This window comes from Salmo trutta, chromosome 9 (assembly GCF_901001165.1).
Source record: "Salmo trutta chromosome 9, fSalTru1.1, whole genome shotgun sequence".
Lineage (NCBI taxonomy): Eukaryota > Metazoa > Chordata > Actinopteri > Salmoniformes > Salmonidae > Salmo > Salmo trutta.
The window spans coordinates 9,465,585-9,488,273 of NC_042965.1; the positions used below are offsets into that span (position 1 = coordinate 9,465,585).

At 44.7% G+C, this 22,689-nt stretch overlaps 1 protein-coding gene across 5 annotated transcripts in view; it reads right to left on the reverse strand.

The window, feature by feature from the left end:
• Window positions 1-298: 298 nt before the first annotated feature.
• Window positions 299-22,689, reverse strand: part of LOC115199821 (cytosolic carboxypeptidase 1) — a 44,010-nt gene continuing 21,619 nt past the window's right edge. For 2 of the 5 annotated variants that reach the window (XM_029762292.1, XM_029762293.1), the window contains exons 7-26: window positions 22,530-22,661; window positions 18,664-18,757; window positions 18,542-18,579; window positions 18,090-18,298; window positions 17,693-17,870; window positions 16,451-16,545; window positions 16,074-16,190; window positions 13,590-14,266; window positions 13,223-13,324; window positions 13,042-13,128; window positions 12,730-12,878; window positions 12,481-12,568; window positions 11,949-12,093; window positions 9,632-9,782; window positions 9,352-9,532; window positions 7,553-7,682; window positions 7,199-7,330; window positions 5,924-6,100; window positions 4,661-4,821; window positions 299-1,735 (exon numbers count right to left, since the gene is read on the reverse strand). In XM_029762292.1, coding sequence (XP_029618152.1) covers window positions 1,564-1,735; window positions 4,661-4,821; window positions 5,924-6,100; window positions 7,199-7,330; window positions 7,553-7,682; window positions 9,352-9,532; window positions 9,632-9,782; window positions 11,949-12,093; window positions 12,481-12,568; window positions 12,730-12,878; window positions 13,042-13,128; window positions 13,223-13,324; window positions 13,590-14,266; window positions 16,074-16,190; window positions 16,451-16,545; window positions 17,693-17,870; window positions 18,090-18,298; window positions 18,542-18,579; window positions 18,664-18,757; window positions 22,530-22,661 — 3,215 coding nt within the window. In that variant the 3' untranslated portion in view covers window positions 299-1,563. The remainder of the gene's footprint in view (window positions 1,736-4,660; window positions 4,822-5,923; window positions 6,101-7,198; window positions 7,331-7,552; window positions 7,683-9,351; window positions 9,533-9,631; window positions 9,783-11,948; window positions 12,094-12,480; window positions 12,569-12,729; window positions 12,879-13,041; window positions 13,129-13,222; window positions 13,325-13,589; window positions 14,267-16,073; window positions 16,191-16,450; window positions 16,546-17,692; window positions 17,871-18,089; window positions 18,299-18,541; window positions 18,580-18,663; window positions 18,758-22,529; window positions 22,662-22,689) is intronic. The other 3 variants (XM_029762295.1, XM_029762294.1, XM_029762291.1) reach the window with 3 other exon arrangements.

Genomic DNA, 22,689 nt, shown 5'->3' on the forward strand with positions numbered 1-22,689 from the left:
TTTTCAGTGGCAGGGACTGGGAGACTAGTCAGGATCGAGGGAAAGATGAATGGCGCAAAGTAGTCTGAATACTTTCTGAATGCTCTGTGTTGCCAGAGGGGCATTAGTGGAGGGCACACACATCACTTGCACTCAAACAGAATAAACAAACTCCTCTAAAAACACTACAAATTCAAAACGCATCCCAAATACTCAAACCACATACACCACACACACATCCTTCAAAACAATATCCCAAGACCACAGAAAAACTGAGATTTACTAAACGGATAATAATACACAGCCAAATGATCCACAGACTTGTTCACATTCACGTTTATTTCCCATGATTTCATAGCAAGCGTCAACTTATGTGTGTTACAATCAAATTAAAAGGTTTCGCCCAGGTTGCTTTTTTTTACTCCCACAAACACCTTGAGCGTTTGGCTGCACTATGGTAGACTAGCATTTCCATCTACCAAAAACGCATACACACGCCAAACACACATACTTCCTCATATACATACAGGGTCGCGTCTCACAAATAAAATAACAAAATAAATTACAAAAATAACATTAAATAGCCATGCACTGACTGTACATACGCAACCGAAACGTAATACCTACATCTAGGGAAAATAAAATAAAAAATACTAAAACAAATCTCTTATGCTACTCTCAAAAAGCAACACCCTTTCTAAAATTGAGTACCATTGCCGTGTACGGGCAACCAACTAAGCTTACAGACAGACTGGAGAAATACATGTACTTCTCAGTACCGCAAAATAGACCCACAACATCAACTTCAGCTTTGGGCTGAGCTTCTGACCTTTTAGGTGAGGATTGTTCTCTCCTGTACCCCGGGGTTCATGCGTACGGTATGTATGTTGATTTGCTACATGTGCAAACGGTTCTACTTTGCTTGCTAACTTCCTGGTTAGGCTAATTGTGCGTTACTGTTACTAGTTGGTCATTGTGTAATACTGCAGTCTTTAGGTAAATACGACCGAGGTGTACATTCCATTTCGACTTGTGTGTAACGATATAATTACATATAGACATACATTATGTAAATAGAGATTTATAGAATCTCTGTGTGTAACACTTTTGTCGTTTTCATGACAAATGGGGACATTGCACCAAAACCATTGTGTTAACGTGCGTTATTTGTCTAATGTGTCTATTCGTTGTACAACACTTCTGACCATTCTATCTATATCTGTTTGAGATATGCAAGGCAGATAAGTATGGATGTGATATCCATAATGCACCAAGGCCAGGGGGGGAGGAGTGAGGTCAGAGCAAAATGGGGGATATCTGGGAGGCGGGGGTAGGAGGGAAGGAAAATAAGGTCTGTTTCATCTAGGAGGCAACAAGAGTTTGTGGCTTGGACTATGCTGTAGAGACAGGAGTTTTTCCTGAACACTTGTCCTGACCAGGGGAAAAAAAAAAAAAAAAAAACTTTGGCTCCTAGCCCTGAGTTTTTCATAGGTAGGTCACAACATGGTCAGGAGAAATTCCTCAAGCTAGGGTCACAAAAGGGACAGGGTGAAGAGTGGTTAAGTGGTGGTCAGGGGGTTTGAGCTAGGTGAGTGAGTCTCTGTGGTTGTTGGACTCGGAGTCGGAGAGGTGGTTATCGTGGGGGTCTGCGGTGTCGGGGTCGTTGTCGGGTTCATCTCCACTCTCTGCGCTGTAGTCCACCTCCTCCATGAAGGAGTGCTCTTCGTCCTCCAGCACGTACGTACTCGGGCTGCTGCTGAACAACAACACAACAAACAGTCAGTCCATTATTCTAGGCAGGCTCAATTTAAAAAAAATCGAAGTACTTGAAAGCCAACAAAAATGATTTGAACCCGGGTCTGGACAGAAATTAAATATAAATGATTTCAGAAAGAAATTCAGAAAGATAAAACTAGTGACGGGTAATAAAAAGTATACTAACCCAACAACAAAAATCCCATTAAATCACTAATCGTTTTCTCTTTTTATGCATCAGTTTAGTGGTTTAATGGTTAAATGTCTCCGAGGTTTAGTGGTTTTAGTGGTTTTTAATGGTTTTTAATGGTGTGAGGGCTTTGAAAGAGGATCCCATGGAGACAGTGGATGAGGGGGTTCAGATATTGACCCCTGCTCCCCCCTCACCCCGCCCCAGAGAGAGGTAAAGTGGATTAGGAGGAGGGTGTGACGGGGTGTAATTGTGTAATGGGCTGGATGGACAGAGTGCTGTCTAGAGAGGAGTGTTAAGATCCCAGAGTGAGAGAGCTTGAGCCATTACAGTCCATTAGAGAAATATTGCAAGGGCCACACTCACTCACACTGGACCGGCTACACACACACGCAGCATGTGTATGTGCGCGCGTGCACACACACACACACACACACACACACACACACACACACACACACACAATCCTATTATTATTATTATTATTATGATATCATAGGTCTGATGATTAAATATTAAATGATAAAAAGCATAAAATCATAAACTGTTATGATCCTATAGCCAAGCCCTGAGGTCTCTAACCTGGCTGCTTGATGGGCTTCAATAAATAAATACATCAATTATACATGGATAAATCAAGACATGAGGAGAAGAGATTTGTAAGAAGGAGCAACATTGACAGGTCATGAGGATGCTTAAGATGATGACAAGGAACAATGCCGCTACACTACTGTCCTGAGTGCTGGCTACACTGCAACTGGCAATTCAACTAGTGGATCCTGTATGGTTTAAAAGTTAGAGTACGAGTGTGTGTGTGTGTGTGTGTGTGTGTGCGCGCGCACACAAAGGTTATTACAGTTTTGTGATTTAATATTTATTTGAAGTTTAGTTTCAGTTCATTTTTAGGCTTCATTTTCTATTTTATTTTGTTTCAGTTTGATGAATACTTCCATTTGATGTTTATATATTATTTAGTTTCAGTTTTAGAGTTAGGGATAAATGTAGCCTATGCTGGGAGGCTAGGAGCCATTTATGTGTTGTATGTATATAGTTTGTTTTTTGGGGATGTCACTCCTTGCCACTGGGGGGGGGGGGTGGGGGCAGTAATACATAAGGGGCCAGGACCATAGACTTGGGTAGACATAACATCTCTGTGTCATGATGGTGTCTGTGAGCGCATGGGCAGCGCCATTGAGGCCATCTCCATCTTGAAAGAGTACATTTTCTTCTTCATGAGTACAAATGGCTTATCCTTCCTGATGACTCGGCTGTCACGACTCCAACCGGGCCACCAGGCCATGCCAACCGGATCATCGGGAGGGATCAGCCAATGAAGTTGAAAGTCCCTCCCAGTTGACTAAGTCAAAATGTCGAAAGTCCTCAATGGTGCTGCACATGCTAACAAAGGCTTTTGGCCACTAGAGGACTCCATACAACTCCATGGCCAGGACGTAGGTTTGGTTAGGTTTAAATTATACATCTATCCTAACGTGACTTCAAGGATAAGCACCTAGACTGATGCAAGAAAATAGGGTAAATAAAAACAGCTGGTGTGACCATAAGGGTCAGGGCAGATGAAATGTAGTCATTGTTTGAGTGTTTCTGTAAGTTGTTGTTTATATAAAGGTTTGTATTTGGAGTAAAAAAAATAAAAAAAATAAGATATTTAAAAAAATAAATTATAATAACTGCAACGACAGTAAAAAAACATAAGCAAATCTATCAGTTCACAGCCAGCCAGTGTGTGTGTGTGTGTGTGTGTTTCTGTTCAACCGATCATTCATTTCTGGTTCATCTTCAAGAAGACTCTGCGTTCCAGAGAGGTAGTCGTTCGGTTTCTCAAGCCTGATGACACGCTGAATATTCTCTCCTCTAACGCTTGGGATGCAGGGGGGCAGAAAACATATTCAGTGCCACAGGGCACAGCTTCGGATAAAACAGCCCATCCTCGCCTGGCAGAACTGGAGAGGTGACTCTGTAAACAAGCCCCCCCTTTAGACGTCAGGCACAGTGACCTCAGACACAATCTTCACTGCGAGGAACCTATATTTCTGAAGAACTGTGGGTCGAGACGCTTGCTGGATTCAACGTGCTGGCATCGTTCGGGGGTTGTGCTGCTCCACGGTTGTACAGTCCTATTTGTTGAAGTACGAAAGACTGCTTCCCTCATCAGTGGCTCCATTTCTGTTGAGCGAAGTGCCAGAGACGCACTTGGGTCCATCAGTCAAGCTGCTGCAGGGGCTGGATGGAAGTTGGCTGCCAGAAGATTCAGCGTGCATGTGAAGCGCTCACACTGTGACTTCAGGAGGACCTGTCCCAACTGTTTTGCGACACTAGTTGACTGCAAGTGTGCCTCAAGGTTGAGAAGTGACTGGCTGTCAGTTTGAAGATGGGTCAGCGTGGATTGGGAACGGCTCCAGCAACTTGACAAGCTTGGCCCAGTCACGCCCCGTGCTCGCCCTCGGATTTCTTCCCCGTTAGCTAGGGATAACTATTGATTGTGACGCACAAGCGAAGCCTATTTCAAACATCGGCATCTACGGGCAGCATTTACCCACCAGATTCAGAAAATTGAAAACCCCATTCGATTTTTACCCCAAGAACAAAAAAAGCTAAACATAATTCATGATGAGTTTTATTTGACATGAGTTAGTTTTGCATTCAAAGATAATAGTTTCAGTGTAGTTTTTTTCAAGGTCAGTTTTAGTTTTAGTTTACTGTGTGCATGTGTCTGACCTGGTGACTTTGCAACGTGTCTCGATCAGGTCACTCTCGACGTCCAGAAGGTGGGCGTGGTTCCTCAGCTCCAGGGGCGAGGTCAGTCTCTTCAGCCTGAGCAGAGCCACACAGAACTGGGCTCCCATCTCCTCCAGCTCCCTGGTGCCTATCTGGAGCCCCTGGACACACACGTAATTAACACTTACTGTGCAAACACATTGTGTACACAAGCACACATAATTAACACTTGCAAAACACTGCACACGCACACACGGCAGGTAGCCTAGTGGTTAAAGCGACAAGGTGAAACATTTGCTGATGTGCCCTTGAGCAAGGCACTTAACCCTAATTGATCCAAGGTCACCATTGATAATGGCTGACCATGACTCCACTCTAGGAGTCACAGGGGGAGTTGGAAGATGGAAAAAACACATTTCCAATTTACACATGCTTATGATACAGACCTGTACTTGTGTGAAACTGGACAACCATAAGCACCAACCTAATTATTATCACACACACACTTCTGTCCCACGTGCAAGCTCTCAAGTCTACAGTGGGCTTCCAGTAAAAGGTCTGTAGCAGAAACATGATTGTGTTGCAGTGCATTAAGACTCAGAGCAAAACTAAAAAGAGGACACTGGCTTGGCGGGACCACGGGAAATAGAACCTCAACTAAACACGATCCCTGCACATCTGTCCAAACACTTTCCCTCTCCACATGCATAACTTAATCAGCAGGGATGGAAGGAGAGGGACCATGCAAAACAGGCAACCCTAGCCTGCCCCTGGGCTCTGCAGATGTTGACATTGGCAATCCCCAGTGCTGAGAGGGGGAGTAGAGCTGACAGAGGTTTCTGTACTCACTGGACACTCACAGACTGACGGGCAGAACATTAACTCAGTCATCATGGAGCGAGCACACACACACACACACAGCTTTAAGTTACTAACAGTATGATTTACAGGACTATGGCTCCCCCTCCTGGTTATGGTCTACACACACACACCAGGCTGTATCGACACAAACACACTCCAAACACTCTCTAGCACACACACACACACACACACACACACACTCCAAACACTCTCTAGCACACACACACACAGCTTTGAGTTACTAACAGTATGATTTAAAGGACTATGGCTCCCCCTCCTGGTTATGGTCTACACACACACACACACACACACACACACCAGGCTGTATCGACACAAACACACTCCAAACACTCTCTAGCACACACACCCCTTGCATTTGCCATTGCTGGGATACACCCCCACCTTGTATTTGCCCTGATCACAGCCACAGAGTGTGCTCTCCATGGTGTAGCTCCGTTGGACTCCGATCTCCCTCCACACCACCACGCGGGCCGTGGCCTCCTTGGAGCGCTCCACCACAAAGCTGCAGCTGGCCATGCTGAAGGCCGGCGCTGTCTGGGACAGGATCTTAGGCAGAGTCTGAGGGAGGGAAAAGGGGAGAAGAGTTGGAGTGCAACACCAATAGACAACAGCCAGTGAGGGCTCGTTTGTGTTGGAGAGAGGATACGCTATGGATGGATAGGAGATGATCTGAAAGAGAAACAGTCAGTGTGTGTGTGTGTGTAAGTACACTGAACAAAAAATATAAAACGCAAAATGTAAAGTGTTGGCCCCATGAGCTGAAATAAAAGATACCAGAAACGTTCCGTACGTACAAAAAGCGTTTTTCTCTCAAATTTTGGGCACACATTTGTTTACATCCCTGTTAGTGAGCATTTCTCCTTTGCCAAGATAATCCATCCACATGACAGGTGTGGCATTTCAAGAAGCTGATTAAACAGCCTGATCATTACACAGGTGCACCTTGTGCTGGGGACAATAAAAGGCCACTCTAAAATGTGCAGTTTTGTCACACAACACAATACCACGTCTCAAATTTTTAAGAAACGTGCAATTGGCATGTTGACTACAGGAATGTCCATCAGAGCTGTTTACAGAGAATCTAATGTTAATTTCTCGACCATAAGCCGCCTCCAACGTCGTTTTAGAGACTTTGGCAAGAGGCCCAACTGTCCTCACAACAGCAGACCACATGTACGGCGTGTGGTCGAGTGGTTTGCTGATGTCAACGTTGTGAACAGAGTGCCCCATGGTGGCGGTGGGGTTATGGTATGGGCAGGCTCAAGCTACGGACAACGAACACAATTGCACTTTGTCGATGGCAATTTGAATGCACAGAGATACCATGACGAGATCCTGAAGCCCATTGTCGTGTCATTCATCCAACGCCATCACCCACCTCATGTTTCAGCATGATAATGCACATGGTGGTCACACAAGATACTGACTGGTTTTCTGATCTACGCCCCTAGCTTTTTATTTTAAGATATCTGTGACCAACAGATGCACATCTGTATTTCCAGTCATGTGAAATCCATAGATTATGACCTAATACATTTATTTCAATTGGCTGATTTCCTTATACGAACTGTAACTCAGTAAAAATCTGTTGCGTTTATATTTTTGTTCAGTATATGTGTGAGTCTCCTGTATGTGTACTGTATGTGTGTCTCTCACCCTGTAGCCAAGGTCTTCGTGTAGCTCACAGGATGTCGCGCTGATGTTGGTCTGCCATACGGTTTCCTTCAAACTACAACCGTACATGAACACGTTCTTCTTCCGGGAGTGACCGTGGTAGTCACAGAACACCTACACACCAGAAGGAGGGAAGTGGACGACTGAATTTATGAAGAGAGTCGAACTTCGTCAGTCTGGCTCTCCCGCCACGACCGTTAGGGGAAAGTGACAAGGTTAAGGTTACGGCTAAGGGTTAGCATGACCGAGTTAGCCACGTGCGACCAGCGCTGTAAGGGTACCGTGGGCTATGGCACACATATGGCGGTTACGGTATGTAAGAGTGGTTGGGCTTACCAGTGGCGCCCTCTGGATGGCAGCGAGGTACTGCAGCAGGCTCTTGGTGTGGTAAATGGTAGGATGCAGCTCAGGGCTGGGGCTCTGCCACTGTCGGTTCAGATCCTCCCCACTCAGAGAACAACGGTGACTGGAGAGAGAGTGGTAGAGGGAGAAGCAGGTTGAAGAAATAGAGTTGTTGTTATATACAGTGCCTTCAGAAAGTATTCACACCCTTTGACTTGTAACACATTTTGTTGTGTTACAGCCTGAATTTAAAATGGATTCAATTGAGATTTCTTGTCACTAGCCTACACATAATACCCCATAATGTCAAAGTTAATTACAAATGAAAAGCGGAAATGTTTAGAGTCAATACGTATTCAACCGCCTAAGTTTGGGAGTAGAAAATGTGCTTAACAAGTCACATAAGTTGCATGGACTCATTCTATATGCAGTAATATTCAACATGAATTTTTAGTGACTACCTCATCTCTGTACCCCACACATACAATTATCTGTAAGGTCCCTCGATCGAGCAGTGAATTTCAAACACCGATTCAACCACAAAAGACCAGGGAGGTTTTCCAATACCTCACAAAGAAGGGCACCTATTGGTAAATAAGAACAAAAGAAAAAAAAGCAGACATTGAATATCCCTTTGAGCATGGTGAAGTTATTTATTACACTTTGGACGGTGTCTCAATGCACCCAGTCACTACAAAAGATACAGGTATCCTTCCTAACTCAGTTGCCAGATAGGAAGGAAACCGCTCAGGGATTTTACCACGAGGCCAATGGTGACTTTAAGACAGTAACAGAGTTTAATGGCTGTGATAGGAGAAAACTGAGGATGGATCAACAACATTGTAGTTACTCCACAATACTAACCTAAATGACAGAGTGAAAAGAGGAAAGCCTGTACAGAATACTCTAAATATTCTAAAACATGCATCCTGTTTGCAATAAGGAACTAAAGTAATACTGCAAAAAATGTGGCAAAGCAATTCACTTTTTGTTCTGAATACAAAGTGTTATGTTTGTGGCAAATACAATACATTACTGAGTACCACTCTCCATATTGTCAAGCATAGTAGATGCTGTATGATGTTATGGGTATGCTTGTAATCGTTAAGGACTGGGGAGTTTTTCAGGATAAAAAAATAAACGGAATAGCACAGTCAAAATCCTAAAGGAAAACCTGCTTCAGTCTGCTTTCCAGACACTGGGAGATGAATTCACCTTCAGCAGGAATAATAACCTAAAACACAAAGCCAAATCTACACTGGAGTTGCTTACCAAGAAGACAGTGAATGTTCTTGAGTGGCCGAGTTACAGTTTTGACTTAAATCTGCTTGAAAATCTATGGCAAGATGTGAAAATGGTTATCTAGCAACGATCAACAACCAATTTAAGAGCTTGAAGAATTTAGAAAATAATAATGGGCAAATGTTGCACAATCCAGACTTGGAGAGCTCGTAGAGACGTACCCAGAAAGACTCATGTAATCTCTGCCAAAGGTGATTCTAACATGGCTCAGATGGTTGAATACTTATCAAGATATATTAGTGTTCTATTTTTCTTCTCTCACAAATATTATAATTTTTCTTCCACTTTGCCATAAGAGTATTTTGTGTAGATCGTTGACCAAAAATGACAATTCAATCAATTTTAACCCCACTTCGTAACAACAAAATGTGGAAAAAGTCAAGAGGTGTGAATACTTTCTGAAGGAACTGTAGTATTCAGGTTGTGTGTGTCCATGCCAAGTATGTGCACACGTTCATATGCACATTCTACTTGTGTGTGTGTACACTTACTTGCCGTTGACAACTCCGTCAGGGTTGAGCATGGGGACTATCTTGAAGATGTAGGCCTCCCTGAGACTGTGTGCCAGGGGGCTGCTGCCCATCAGGAACTCCAGGGTGCCCTTCATCACCCAGCTGGCGTTGGTCTCCCCTGGGTGCACTCGCGCTGACAGGAACACCAGAGGACGGTTCCCTGGACACACAGTAATGAGACAGTAATGTGACAGATAGACAGTGATATATTTAAGTCATCGTAGGTCAGTCCCCACCACAGTAGTCAGTCAGTACTCACTGAACTGGCAGATCTGGTCATTGCTGGTGGACTCGGGCATGGCGGTGATGGTGAGGAGGGGGCAGCTGTTGCCACCAAGAGTCTCACACAGGACGTCCTGGCGCATGTAGATCTGAGGGGTCCGCAGTGCCTCCAGCTTCTGAAGGTGCATCTGGGCAGGAACACAGCCAATAAGGAGGCTTTACACAACAGTGGAACTCCGTTGGGCTAGTAGAGTAGTACAGTGCCTTGCAAATACTTATTTCCCTCATTAAAATGCAAATCAATTTATACAATTTTTGACATGCGTTTTTCTGGATTTTTTGTTGTTATTCTGTCTCTCACTGTTCAAATAAACCTACCATTAAAATTATAGACTGATCATTTCTTTGTAAGTGGGCAAACATACAAAATCAGCAGGGGATCAAATACTTTTTTCCCCCACTGTAAATGTCTTGGAATGGCCTAGTCAAAGCCCAGACCTCAATACAATTGAGAATGTGTGGTATGACTTAAATATTGCTGCACACCAGCGGAACCCATCCAACTTGATGGAGCAGTTTTGCCTTGAAGAATGGTCAAAAATCCCAGTGGCTAGATGTGCCAAGCTTATAGAGACATACCCCAAGAGACTTGCAGCTGTAATTGCTGCAAAAGGTGGCTCTACAAAGTATTGACTTTGGGGAGGGGGGGTGAATAGTTATGCACGCTCAAGTTCTGTTCTAATTTCTTGTTTGTTTCACCCAAAAAAAACTTTTTGCATCTTCAAAGTGGTAGGCATGTTGTGTAAATCAAAATGTACAAATCCCCAACAATCAATTTTAATTCCAGGTTGTAAGGCAACAAAATAGAGAAAATGCCAAGGGGGGTGAATACTTTCGCAAGCCACTGCACCTCAACTAATTAACATGTTCAATCTCCAAAACTGTGAAACAGTTTTTCCAGAGTTTATTTAATATTTTATACCTGTAGAGTAGGTGTAGAAATATATTACCTTTAGAGTAGAGTAGGTATAGGGGTAGTGATATACACACGTCGGCCACTTTATTAGGTACACCCATCTAAGACCGGGTCGGACCCCCCTTTGCCTCCTGAACAGCCTGAATTTGTCAGGGCATGGTTTCTACAAGTTGGAAACGTTCCAAAGGGATGTTGGTCCATGCTAACGCGATAGCATCACGCAGTTGCTGCAGATTGGTAGTACACCAGGAAGGATGGATCCATGGACTCATGCCGTTTACGTCAAATCCTGACTCTGCCATCAGCATGACGCAATAGGAACCGGGATTTGTCGGACCAGGAGATGTTTTTCCACTCCTCAATTGTCCGGTGATTGTGTGCTCACTGGAGCCGCTACTTCTTGTTTGTAGCGGATAGGAGTGGAACCCGGTGTGGTCGTCTGCTGCAATATCCCATCCATGACAAGGATCGACGACTTGTGCGTTCCGAGATGCCATTCTGCACACCACTGTTGTACTGCGCTGTTATTTACCTGTTTGCGGCCCGCCTGTTAGCTTGCACGGTTCTTGCCATTCTCCTTCGACCTCTCATCAACGAGCTGTTTTGGCCCACAGGCCTGCCCCTGACTGGATGTTTTTTGAAACATTCTCGGTAATACCTAGAAAAGCCCAGGAGGCCGGCCGTTTCTGAGATACTAGAATCGGCGTGCCTGGCATAGACAATCATACCACGCTCAAAGTCGCTTAGGTCACTCGTTTTGCTCATTCTAACGTTCAATCGAACAGTAACTGAATGCATCAATGCCTGTCTGCCTGCTTTATATAGCAAGCTACGGCCACTGAGTATAACAAACATTAGGAACACCTTCCTAATATTGAGTTGCACCTCCCCCCTTTTGCCCTCAGAACGGGCATGGACTCTACAAGGTGTTGAAAGCGTTCCACAAGGATGCTGGCCCATGTTGACTCCAATGCTTCCCACAATTGTGTCAAGTTGGCTAGATGTCCTTTAGGTGCTGGACCATTCTTGATACACACAGTAAAAACTGTTGAGCGTGAAAAATCCAGCAGCATTGCAGTTCTTGACACAAACTGGTGCGCCTGGCACCTACTACCATACCCCCGTTCAAAGGCACTTAAATATTTTGTCTTGCCTATTCACCCTCTGAATGGCACACATACACAATCCATTTCTCAATTGTCTCAAGGCTTAAAAGTCCTTCTTTAACCCATCTTCTCCCCTTCATCGACACTAATTTAAATGGATTCAACAAATTACGTCAATAAGAGATTATAGCTTTCACCTGGATTCACCTGGTCAGTCTATGTCATAGAAATAGCAGGTGTCCTTAATGGTTTGTACACTCAGTGTATAGTACCTTCAGAGTAGAGTAGGTGTAGGGGTAATGGTAGGCGAAGTAGCAGACATCGTCCTTGTGGTTGAAGGTCATGCTGAACGTCATTGTGTAGTAGGACTTCCCCTTCTGACCTCCTGCCGCTATCGAGCTCCTGGAGAAGTGGTTTCTGGGTAAAGGGAGGTTGAAAAGTTCACAAATGCTTGATACAATAACAAACAGAAACCAACAAACAAAGTCACATTCATGACACCAGGACCTCCCAAAGTGACCAACAAGTAAGGTATTTGATGGCCCTGTTCAAATACCTTCCTTCCTTCCTCGATTGCTTGGGGTAAACACAGATCACGAAGTTATTGGATAAGAGAAAGCAAGGTTACCTTCCCTATTACAACCAATTTAGATCGGTGGTTACGTCAAGGAACAGGTCAGACGGAAGTATGCATTTTAGAAGTTTTGGAACGGGGCTCGTTTCTCCTGACAGGTGCACCACTTGTCCGGTGGGCTGTGTCCTACTGACTCTGCTCGCGGGGTAAAGTAGGACAATCACACCTACTTGTAGTAACAGATGTCCGTTCCGGTGCGAACCCAACGGGGCCTGCCACTAATTGCCTCCTGAACAGAGTACATCAGCACCTGCATACCTGCAAAACAGTACATGCAGTCAATTTACTAAGGAGAGGTTAATTATATACACACACACACCACATACTGAATTAGCATATCTATCTAAACAGGGCAGCTTTGCTACACATCAAAGGCTAAATAATGCAACAAAAAATGACCAATGCAGTCAGACGCTCACCGTAGTTGAACTGGCTGTTGGACTTTTCACAGTTGATGATGTTGAAGCGATAGGGGGCCCCCACGCGCATGCCGCTCACCTCAAAGTAGAACCACTGGTGGTAGTGGTTACTGTTGATGTCGGAGTTTAGGACCAGGTCGTACTCAAACCTGGAACACACGCAGATCACATCAGCTCAACCTTTAGGCAAACGAAAATGGGCCACACGTGTGGGCACGGGAGACAAAGTTGAATATAACAAATACTTCATGAAAAACGCATTTATTTTTGATGTTGTTCCCAGTTTACCTAACAATGGGACATAATACTCACTTTCTGACTTGAATAGCTTTCCTCAGGTTGCCAGATTCAAACTGAGAGTTGAACTTCAGAGATTCACCGTCATCAATCACCGGGCAACTGAAATAACAGGCACCCGCACCGTGAGACACACACGGCACCCACACACAGACACCCACACCAAGTTTCCTGGACTGAAGATGATGACGCTCACCTCTGTATGTCCAAGTCGTAGACCACTTTATCAAGGATGTCATTGGGGTGGATCAGCCTCTCAATGTCCTGGAAGATCTTAGTCCTGTAGGGGGGCAGAGGACTGAGTGACATCATCATCACACAGCGGCAGCAGGGGAGAGCACTAACAGAACACACCAACCCTTCACTTTGACTCCACACTACTTTGAGCCACCCGACTACCGGAAATAAGTCCTTTCCAGTGGAAAGAGGTGACACAAGGAGACATTGAGCGATTTGACTGATTCCAGCTACTGGTCCAGTTCTCTTAATCTCAAACAGGGGGGAGAGGGAGTGCAAAACAGACACATTGCTGTCGTACCTAGATCAGCGTCTAGGGGTCTCACCTCTGCACGCCATAGACCCTCTCCAGGATGTGTTCTCGGAAGGTGGGCGCAACGTGGCCAAAGTAGTCTGGGTAGGCCACCTCTGAGTACTGTGGCACAGAGCGTGTGCTCTTCACCATCTCCACGTACAGGTCAGGGTCGTGGAGCGGCAGGAGCAACGCCGTGTCCGGCACCTCCAGCACCGCCCCCTCGCCTCCCTCCTCCTCTGCCCACTCCTCTGCTAACGTCTCTTCTGCCCCGCCCCCTTGCCGGGCAGCCACACCCCCAGCCAGCAGGGGAGGTTGTCTATAGTGCCTGTTGACCCCTCCTCCTCCACCCCCTGCCCCGCTCTGAGGCCCAGCCCCCTCCAGGGCCACCCGCTCCATCCCCTGCACAAGCTCCTGCTCTAGCCCTGGCTGTGGTCGGATTTGGCTGTGGTCACAGCAGCCATCTTGGTCCTTGGTGATATTAACGGTGTCCAGGGTATGGACTGGGGCCGGGGTGGGGGCTGGGGCCAGAGGAGATGCTTCAGGGTGGGGTTTTTCAGCTTTGGCCAGGTGGCATTCCTCCTGGAGGGGGGCGGCAGTTGGGTATTTCGGGGGCAGGGCCTGGGCGGTGGGAACGATGATGGGGCGTTGAGACTTTGGAGCTGCCGTGGTGGCCGTCACCCCGCTCTTTGGGTTATCAAAGTTAAATCTCTGCAGACACACAAAGGAGATTGAACTTTAAGACGACAGGCAGCTTTCTGATCACTTACCAGTGTGGTCCCCTCATGAAAAACACACATCTGTATGTTTTACAGTGTTTTCCCAAGGATTTTTTTCAGCAGTGGTGGCAAAGTTAGCGTGGGATTGGCATGGTAGTGGGCATGGCCAATGGTGAACATTTTTAAGAGCATCGTCTTGGCCGCAGACAACCTTCTGCTGTTTTAAAGATTATTTCCTGCAATTCTACACCTTATGCCATGGCTTACGCCGGAGTGACTCAAACATTATAAAAAAATCAATGGGGGCCCCCATTCAATAAAATTTTTTGAATTTTGATCATTAGTTCTCAAAGATGATCTTAATTGAAAAATATATAGCTCCTTTATGTTTTCGACATACTTTATTTCTGGTTTAAATGAAAACATTTTACCATCCCAAAATGATTTTTAAAAAATGTAAAAAAGATAGATAGAACTATCTATCCATCACACACAGTACCAGTCAAAAGTTCGGACACAGCTACTCATTCAAGGGTTTTTCTTTATTTTTACTATTTCCTTGTAGAATAATAGTGAAGACATCAAAACTACAAAATAACACATATAGAATCATGTAGTAACCAAAAAACTAAATATGTTTAGTTGTTCAAAGTAGCCACCCTTTGCCTCGATGACAGCTTTGCACGTTTTTGGCATTCTCTCAACCAGCTTCACGAGGTAGTCACCTGGAATGCATTTCAATTAACAGGTGTGCCTAGTTAATTTGAGGAATGTATTTCCTTCTTAATGCGTTTGAGCCAATCAGTTGTGTTGTGACAAGGTAGGGGGGTATACAGAAGAAACCAAGTACATATTATGGCAAGAACAGCTCAAATAAGCAAAGAGAAATGAAAATTTCAAGAACTTCTTCAAGTACAGTCGCAAAAATCATCAAGAGCTATGATGAAACTGGCTCTCATGACGACCACCACAGGAAAGGAAGACCCAGAGTTACCTCTGCTGCAGAGGTAGTTTTCACCGTGAAGCATGGAGGAGGTGGTGTGATGGTGCTTTGCTGGTGACACAGTCAGTGATTTATTTAGAATTCAAGGCACACTTAACCAGCATGGCTATCACAGCATTCTGCAGCGATGCGCCATCCCATCTGGTTTGCGCTTAGTGGGACTATCATTTGTTTTTCAACAGGACAATGACCCAACACACCTCCAGGATGTGTAAGGGCTATTTGACCAAGAAGGAGAGTGATGGAGTGCTTCATCAGATGACCTGGCCTCCACAATCACCCGACCTCAACCTAATTGAGATGGTTTGGGATGAGTTGGACCGCAGAGTGATGGAAAAGCAGCCAACAAGTGCTCAGCATGTGGGAACTCCTTCAAGACTGTTGGAAAAGCATTACAGGTGAAGCTAGCTGAGAGAATGCCAAGAGTGTGCAAAGCTGTCATCAAGGCAAAGGGTGGCTACTTTGAACAATCTAAACTCTAAAATATATTATTATTTGTTTACCACTTTTTTAGTTACTACATGATTCCATGTGTGTTATTTCATAGTTATGATGTCTTCACTATTATTCTACAACGTAGAAAATAGTAAAAAATAAAAACCCTGGAATGAGTAGGTGTGTCCAAACTTTTGACTGATACTGTATATATATATATATATATTTTAAATAATATATTTTGGAGTGGTGGCAATGAATATAGGGGAATCACTGGTTTTAAGATGGAATGGTACAATATTGATCTGATTTATTGATGTTGAAGATTCAACTAAAGACACAAAAGGGTGTCCTGCATTACCTGGAAATCCTCGGAGAGCTCCAGAAAGAATCTCTCATAGACCTTCAGCTCCTCAAACGGCCTGCTATGGGTCTCTTTGGGTCGCAGTTTATTGATGTCCGTTTCTATGTCATCATTCTGCAAGGGGAGAACACATCATCAGACACCTAAATAAGCAGGAGCTGGATCTCAATGGAAAAAAAGTGTATTCAAATGTTCTCATTCTAACTTCAGAGAGAGAGAGAATGTGGACAGAGAGCAGCTGTGGCGGTGGTCAGTAGTGGTTGTGGTCACACTGTTGGTCTGGTCACTGCAGTGTCACCTGTCCTGTGGTCATTTTGCGGTCAGTCAAACAAGGTGTGGTTTAAGTGAAAAGGCTGTGGTCATGGTTACTGTACCCTGGGGTGGTGGTCCTTATCCTCCTCCTCGTTCTCTGTGTCGTTCTCGGTCTCAACGTCGTCGTTGTCGTCGCTCTCGTCCACCACGTCATCCACTGGCAACCACACACAGGGACACAGGCAAGATTGGGCTCAATTCCAGTTCTATTCAGTATTCAGTGAATCCAGGATTCAATGAATCCAGGAAGTAAACTGACATTCTTCTCAGAGAAGCATTGAGGACAATTGAAATTGGAATTATAATTTCAGTTTACAAGATCAAGGCGTAACCGGACTGGTTACAGGGTCTAGGGTGAGTTTCCAAAAAACATAAACAACTTTTTTTTAAATACTTTAGCACTAAAATAATCTTAAATCCAATGGTAAATGATCCCAATGCTAAATATGAGCTCTCTGATTTTAGCGAAATTCAGCCAAGATTGGTTGGTTGGATTGTGCACTAGATGAGAGGAGAGGTGATTGCAGGGTCATTCCATGTCATTTCAGCAAGCTTCGCCCACCCCACCATCTCAGATTGTTCTGAAATGGTTTCCACAGCAACATTATTTTGTTGAAATATAATTTGATCTTCGAGAAATTAAGATAATTGACTGCACCCAAATTAGCCCTTTTAATTTACAGGATTCGCATAATATTCGCATAATAAATATAGTAACCTAAAAAACTAATTGGAACAAACTTCCTCCGACCAATGAGTAAAACATGAGGAATCCCCCCCCCCCCCCCAAATAGTCAAAAGTCACCCACGGATTCTTCACACCACTCCCACCACAAAGGCCAGTATACAGGGTGACAAAATCCTCTTTCTTGTGCTTTTTGAGGTGGAACGACCCTGCAGGCAACTGTGAGAATAAGCAGCCAGAAATGAGATGAGGAGAGAGATAGAGAACATCTGGCATCTTGATTGGGCAGCCTGCACATGGCTTAAAGAGCGAGGTGACATCAATGAACAACAGTCAGTAGAGTGAAAGTTCGAGTTAAGAGTTGCTTAATGTAAGAGAGACTGTATTCTACTGTGTTAGTAGTGTGATACTAGACTGAGGAGTGTGACTCAGTAGCGGTTAGGCTACTACTTATTGTGACAAGTCTTACCCTATGGGGGCTTTGGTGTAGAACTGGTATATGGGTCTTCCTGAAAGGGACATGTGTGGTGGAGCGTGTGAGTAAACTGTGTGCAATGACCATTGGGGTGATCTAAGTGGCTCGCAAGCATTGCGAGTATAGTATGCATGTGAGCCTCACCCCCCAGGGGCTGGTTGTAGAGCTGAGCGACGGGCCCTCCTGCCGGTACGTGGGGCAGCTGGTGGTGGAAGACACTCTTGATAGTGGGCAGTGGGAGGCGGTTCTTGGGGAAGCACTTCCTCATGATAAGGCTGGAGGTGTTGATCAGAGGGTCCAGAGTCCTAACCGGAAGGCACTCCTAACAACACATCACCATCATTACTACTGATCGGCATACTCACCGTCATCAGATTCATTATCCACCATCAGTGTTGGAGTAAATGTAAAAGGTGAGACTCGAGGTGAGGGTGCTGTGACCCCGAACCCCCGTCGCCGGGAGTATGTGGTCCAGAGTCGAACTTAGACCGCTATACCAGACTCCGGCACAACTTTTTGGGAGTTTTGTCACCGTACTCACAGTGGAGGTGTTGTAGAGGATTCTCATCCCGTCTGCGTCGATAAAGGCCTTGCGGCCCAGCTTGATGTTGGTGATGTTCTTCAGGCAGCCCAGGATGCCCTTGCGGATCAGCATGTGGCGGTGGCGCGTGTCGTTGCGGTGCCAGTCCTGGTAGATGTACAGCAGGACGGGCACATGGGCCCGGTCCACCGCCCGCCGGGCATTCGTCTCTGAGGGAGGGTTGGATGGACGGAGATGGAAGGCGGGATGGATGAAGAGGGGGGATAAAGAGGGATTGGGAGGGTGATGGAGAGAGGAAGGGAAGGATGAAGGGATGGATAGAGTGAGCGAGCGGGGGAGGGAAAGACACACTGGTTGGTAAATCGGCACAGACAATAGCACTGTTAATGAAAAACCATGACATTGTCCTTAGACACTGCAGAGACAGAGAGCGCGAAAAAAAAAGTACTTACTGGATTTGAGCAGGGCCCCCAGTGTGTCCAGGGATACTCTGTTAAGTAAAAGACATCCAGAGAAAAGGGTCAAAAACAGCGCACGCACACACACACACACACACACACACACACACACTTACTTCAGCAGACTGGTGTTCTTTTTGCTGTAGGGTCCGATGATTTTGAACATGAGCTCCAGCACTCCATTCTTCCCCAGGGACACAGCATTCACAGCTGAAGACAGACAAACTGAACCTCAGTGCCCTCAACAATAACACCATATAGGAGTTGGAGATAGTTGAGGCTACACTAGAGTAGGTTAGGGACTGTCAGTCAGATGTATGGTTCCTATGGCAACATTAAGCATTTAGACATTGTTGCGTTTTTTTAACACCTGTAACTGACATTTCCTGCAATCTAGTGCCAAAGATTGCTTCTTTTTTTATATATATATATATATATATATATATATATATATATATATATATATATATATATATATATATATATATATATATATATATATATATATATATATATATATATATATATACATATATACATATATACACACACACACACACACCAAACATTTGGGACACCATCCAATTTTTGAGTTGCTCATTCACCCTCTGAGTGGTGTACCTACACAACGTCTCAATGGTCTCAAGGCTTAAAAATCCTTCATCTACACTTCTCTTAATGTTTTGTAAACTCTGTGTGTATATATAGTGGTGCAGCCAGTCCACAATGCACAGCGCCTCTCTTACATTCTTTGTGGAGAACCCTGCCTATGAAAACAGTATTTTAGGTTAATAACTGTCTGTCAAATGTATGGCAAATGTATGGCTCTAGCCGGGGTCTAGTGACCTCCTTTGGTATTTTATTTGTATGTTTTTTGCAATTTTTGATAAAAAATATATAAATAACAATACACACACACTACATGACTAAACGTATGTAGACACTTGCTCGTCAAACATCTCATTCCAAAATCATGGGCATTAATATGGACTTGGTCCCCCTTTGCTGCTATAACAGCCTCCACTCTTCTGGGAAGGCTTTCTACTAGATGTTGGAACATTGCTGCAGGGACTTGCTTCCATTCAGCAACAAGAGCGTTAGTGAGGTCGAGCACTGATGTTGGGCGATTAGGCCTGGCTCACAGTCAACGTTCCAATTCATCCCAAAGGTTTGATGGATTTGAGGTCAGGGCTCTGTGCAGGCCAGTCAAGTTCTTCCATACCGATCTCAACAAACCATTTCTGTATGGACCTCGCTTTCTGCACAGGGGTATTGTCATGCTGAAACAGGAAAGGGCCTTCCCCAAACTGTTGCTACAAAGTTGGAAGCACAGAATCATCTACAATGTTATTGTATGCTGTAGCGTTCAGATTTCCCTTTACTGGAACTAAGGGGCCTAGTCCGAACCATGAAAAACAGCCCCAGACCATTATTCCCTCCTCCACCAAACTTTACCGTTGGCACTACGCATTGGGGGAGGTAGCGTTCTCTTGGCATCCGCCAAACCCAGATTCAACCGTCGGACAGCCAGATGGTGATCCGTGATTCATCACGCCGGAGAACACGTTTCCACTGCTCCAGAGTCCAATGGCGGTGAGCTTTACGCCACTCCAGCTGACTCTTGGCATTGTGCATGGTGATCAAGATCTTGTGTGCGGCTGCTTGACCATAGAAAACCACTTCATGAAGCTCCCGACAAACAGTTCTTGTGCTGATGTTGCTCCCAGAGGCAGTTTGGAACTCGGTAGCGAGTGTTACAAATGAGGAGAGACAATATTTATGCGCTTCAGCCCTCAGCTGTCCCGTTCTGTGACCTTGTGTGGCCTACCACTTTGCGTCTGAGCCGTTGTTCCTCCTAGACGTTTCCACTCATTTAGCCTGTTTGGGATGCTCTGGATCGACGAGTACGACAGCTCCCACCAACATCCAGCAACTTTGCACAGCCATTGAAGAGGAGTGAGACAACATCCCACAGGCCACAATCAACAGCCTGCTCAACTTTATGTGAAGGAGATGTGTCGAGCTGCATGAGGCAAATGGTGGTCACACCAGATACTGACTGGTTTTCTAATCCACGCCCAAACTTTTTCTTTAAGGTACAGTTGAAGTCGGAAGTTTACATACACTTAGGTTGGAGTCATTAAAACTCGTTTTTCAACCACTCCACAAATTTCTTGTAAACAAACTATAGTTTTGGCAAATCGGTTAGGACATGTACTTTGTGCATGACACAAGTAACTTTTCCAACAATTGCTTACAAACAGATTATTTCACTGTATCACAATTCCAGTGGGTCAGAAATGTTACATACACTAAGTTGACTGTGCCTTTAAACAGCTTCGAAAATTCCAGAAAATGATGTCATGGTTTTAGAAGCTTCTGATAGGGTAATTGACATCATTTGAGTCAATTGGAGGTGTACCTGTGGATGTATTTCAAGACCTACCTTCAAACTCAGTGCCTCTTTGCTTGACATCATGGGAAAATCAAACGAAATCAGCCAAGACCTCAGAAGGAAAAAAAAATTGTAGACCTCCACAAGTCTGGTTCATCCTTGGGAGCAATTTCCAAACGCCTGAAGGTACCACGTTCATCTGTACAGTAGTATGTAGTATGCAAGTATAAACACCATGGGATCACGCAGCCGTCATACCGCTCAGGAAGGAGACACATTCTGTCTCCTAGAGATGAACGTACTTTGGTACGAAAAGTGTGAATCAATCCCAGAACAACAGCAAAGGACCTTGTGAAGATGCTGGAGGAAACAGGTACAAAAGTATCTATATCCACAGTAAAACGAGTCCTATATCGACATAACCTGAAAGGCCACTCAGCAAGGAAGAGGCCACTGCTCCAAAATGGCCGTAAAAAAGCCAGACTATCGTTTGCAACTGCACGAGAACAAAGATCGTACTTTCTGGAGCACGTGGGTGGCAGCATCATGTTGTGGGGGTGCTTTGCTGCAGGAGGGACTGGTGCACTTCACAAAATAGATGGCATCAAGAGGAAGGAAAATTATGTGGATATATTGAAGCAACATCAAGACATCAGTCAGGAAGTTAAAGCTTGGTCGCAAATGAGTCTTCCAAATGGACAATGACACCAAGCATACTTCCAAAGTTGTGGCAAAATGGCTTAAGGACAACATAGTCAAGGTATTGGAGTGGCCATCACAAAGCCCTGACCTCAATCCTATAGAAAATTTGTGGACAGAACTGAAAAAGCGTGTGCGAGCAAGGAGGCCTACAAACCTGACTCAGTTACACCAGCTCTGTCAGGAGGAATGGGCCAAAATTCACCCAACTTATTGTGGGAAGCTTGTGGAAGGCTACCCGAAACGTTTGACCCAAGTTAAAGAATTTAAAGGCAATGCTACCAAAAACTAATTGAGTGTATGTAAACTTCTGACCCACTGGGAATGTGATGAAAGAAATAAAAGCTGAAATAAATCATTCTCCACTATTATTTTGACATTTCACATTCTTAAAATAAAGTGGTGATCCTAACTGACCTAAGACAGGGAATTTTTATTAGGATTAAATGTCAGGAATTGTGAAAAACTGAGTTAAAATGTGTTTGGCTAAGGTGTATGTAAACTTCCGACTTCAGCTGTATCTGTGACCAACAGATCCATATCTGTATTCCCAGTCATGTGAAATCAATAGATTAGAGCCTAATGAATTGATTTAAATTGACTGATTTCCTAATATGAACTGTAATTCAGAAAAATATTAGAAATTGTCGCATGTTGCGTTCATATTTTTGTTCAGTATATAGTGGGGCAGCCAGTACATAACGTGGCGACGCGCTTATCATACATTCTTTGCGGAGAACCCTGCCCATGGCAACAACAGGCTAGGTTAGTAATTGTCTGTCAGATTTGTTTCCTATGTCTACAGTAGGTTAAGTTAGTAACTGTCCGTCAGACTGCTGGTTCCTACTGTAATGGAAGGTCAGTCCAGTAAGTGTGGGTCAGACTTACAGTTGGAGGAGTAGACCCGTAGGACCTGCAGGCAGGGCAGCAGCAGCTTGTGGTTCTGCAGGTTCTGTTTGAGCAGGTTCACAGTGACGTTTAGAGCTCCGTTCAGACGGGCTTTCACACCAAACTTCCTGTCTGGAGAAAGAGAGACGGAGGGAGTGTG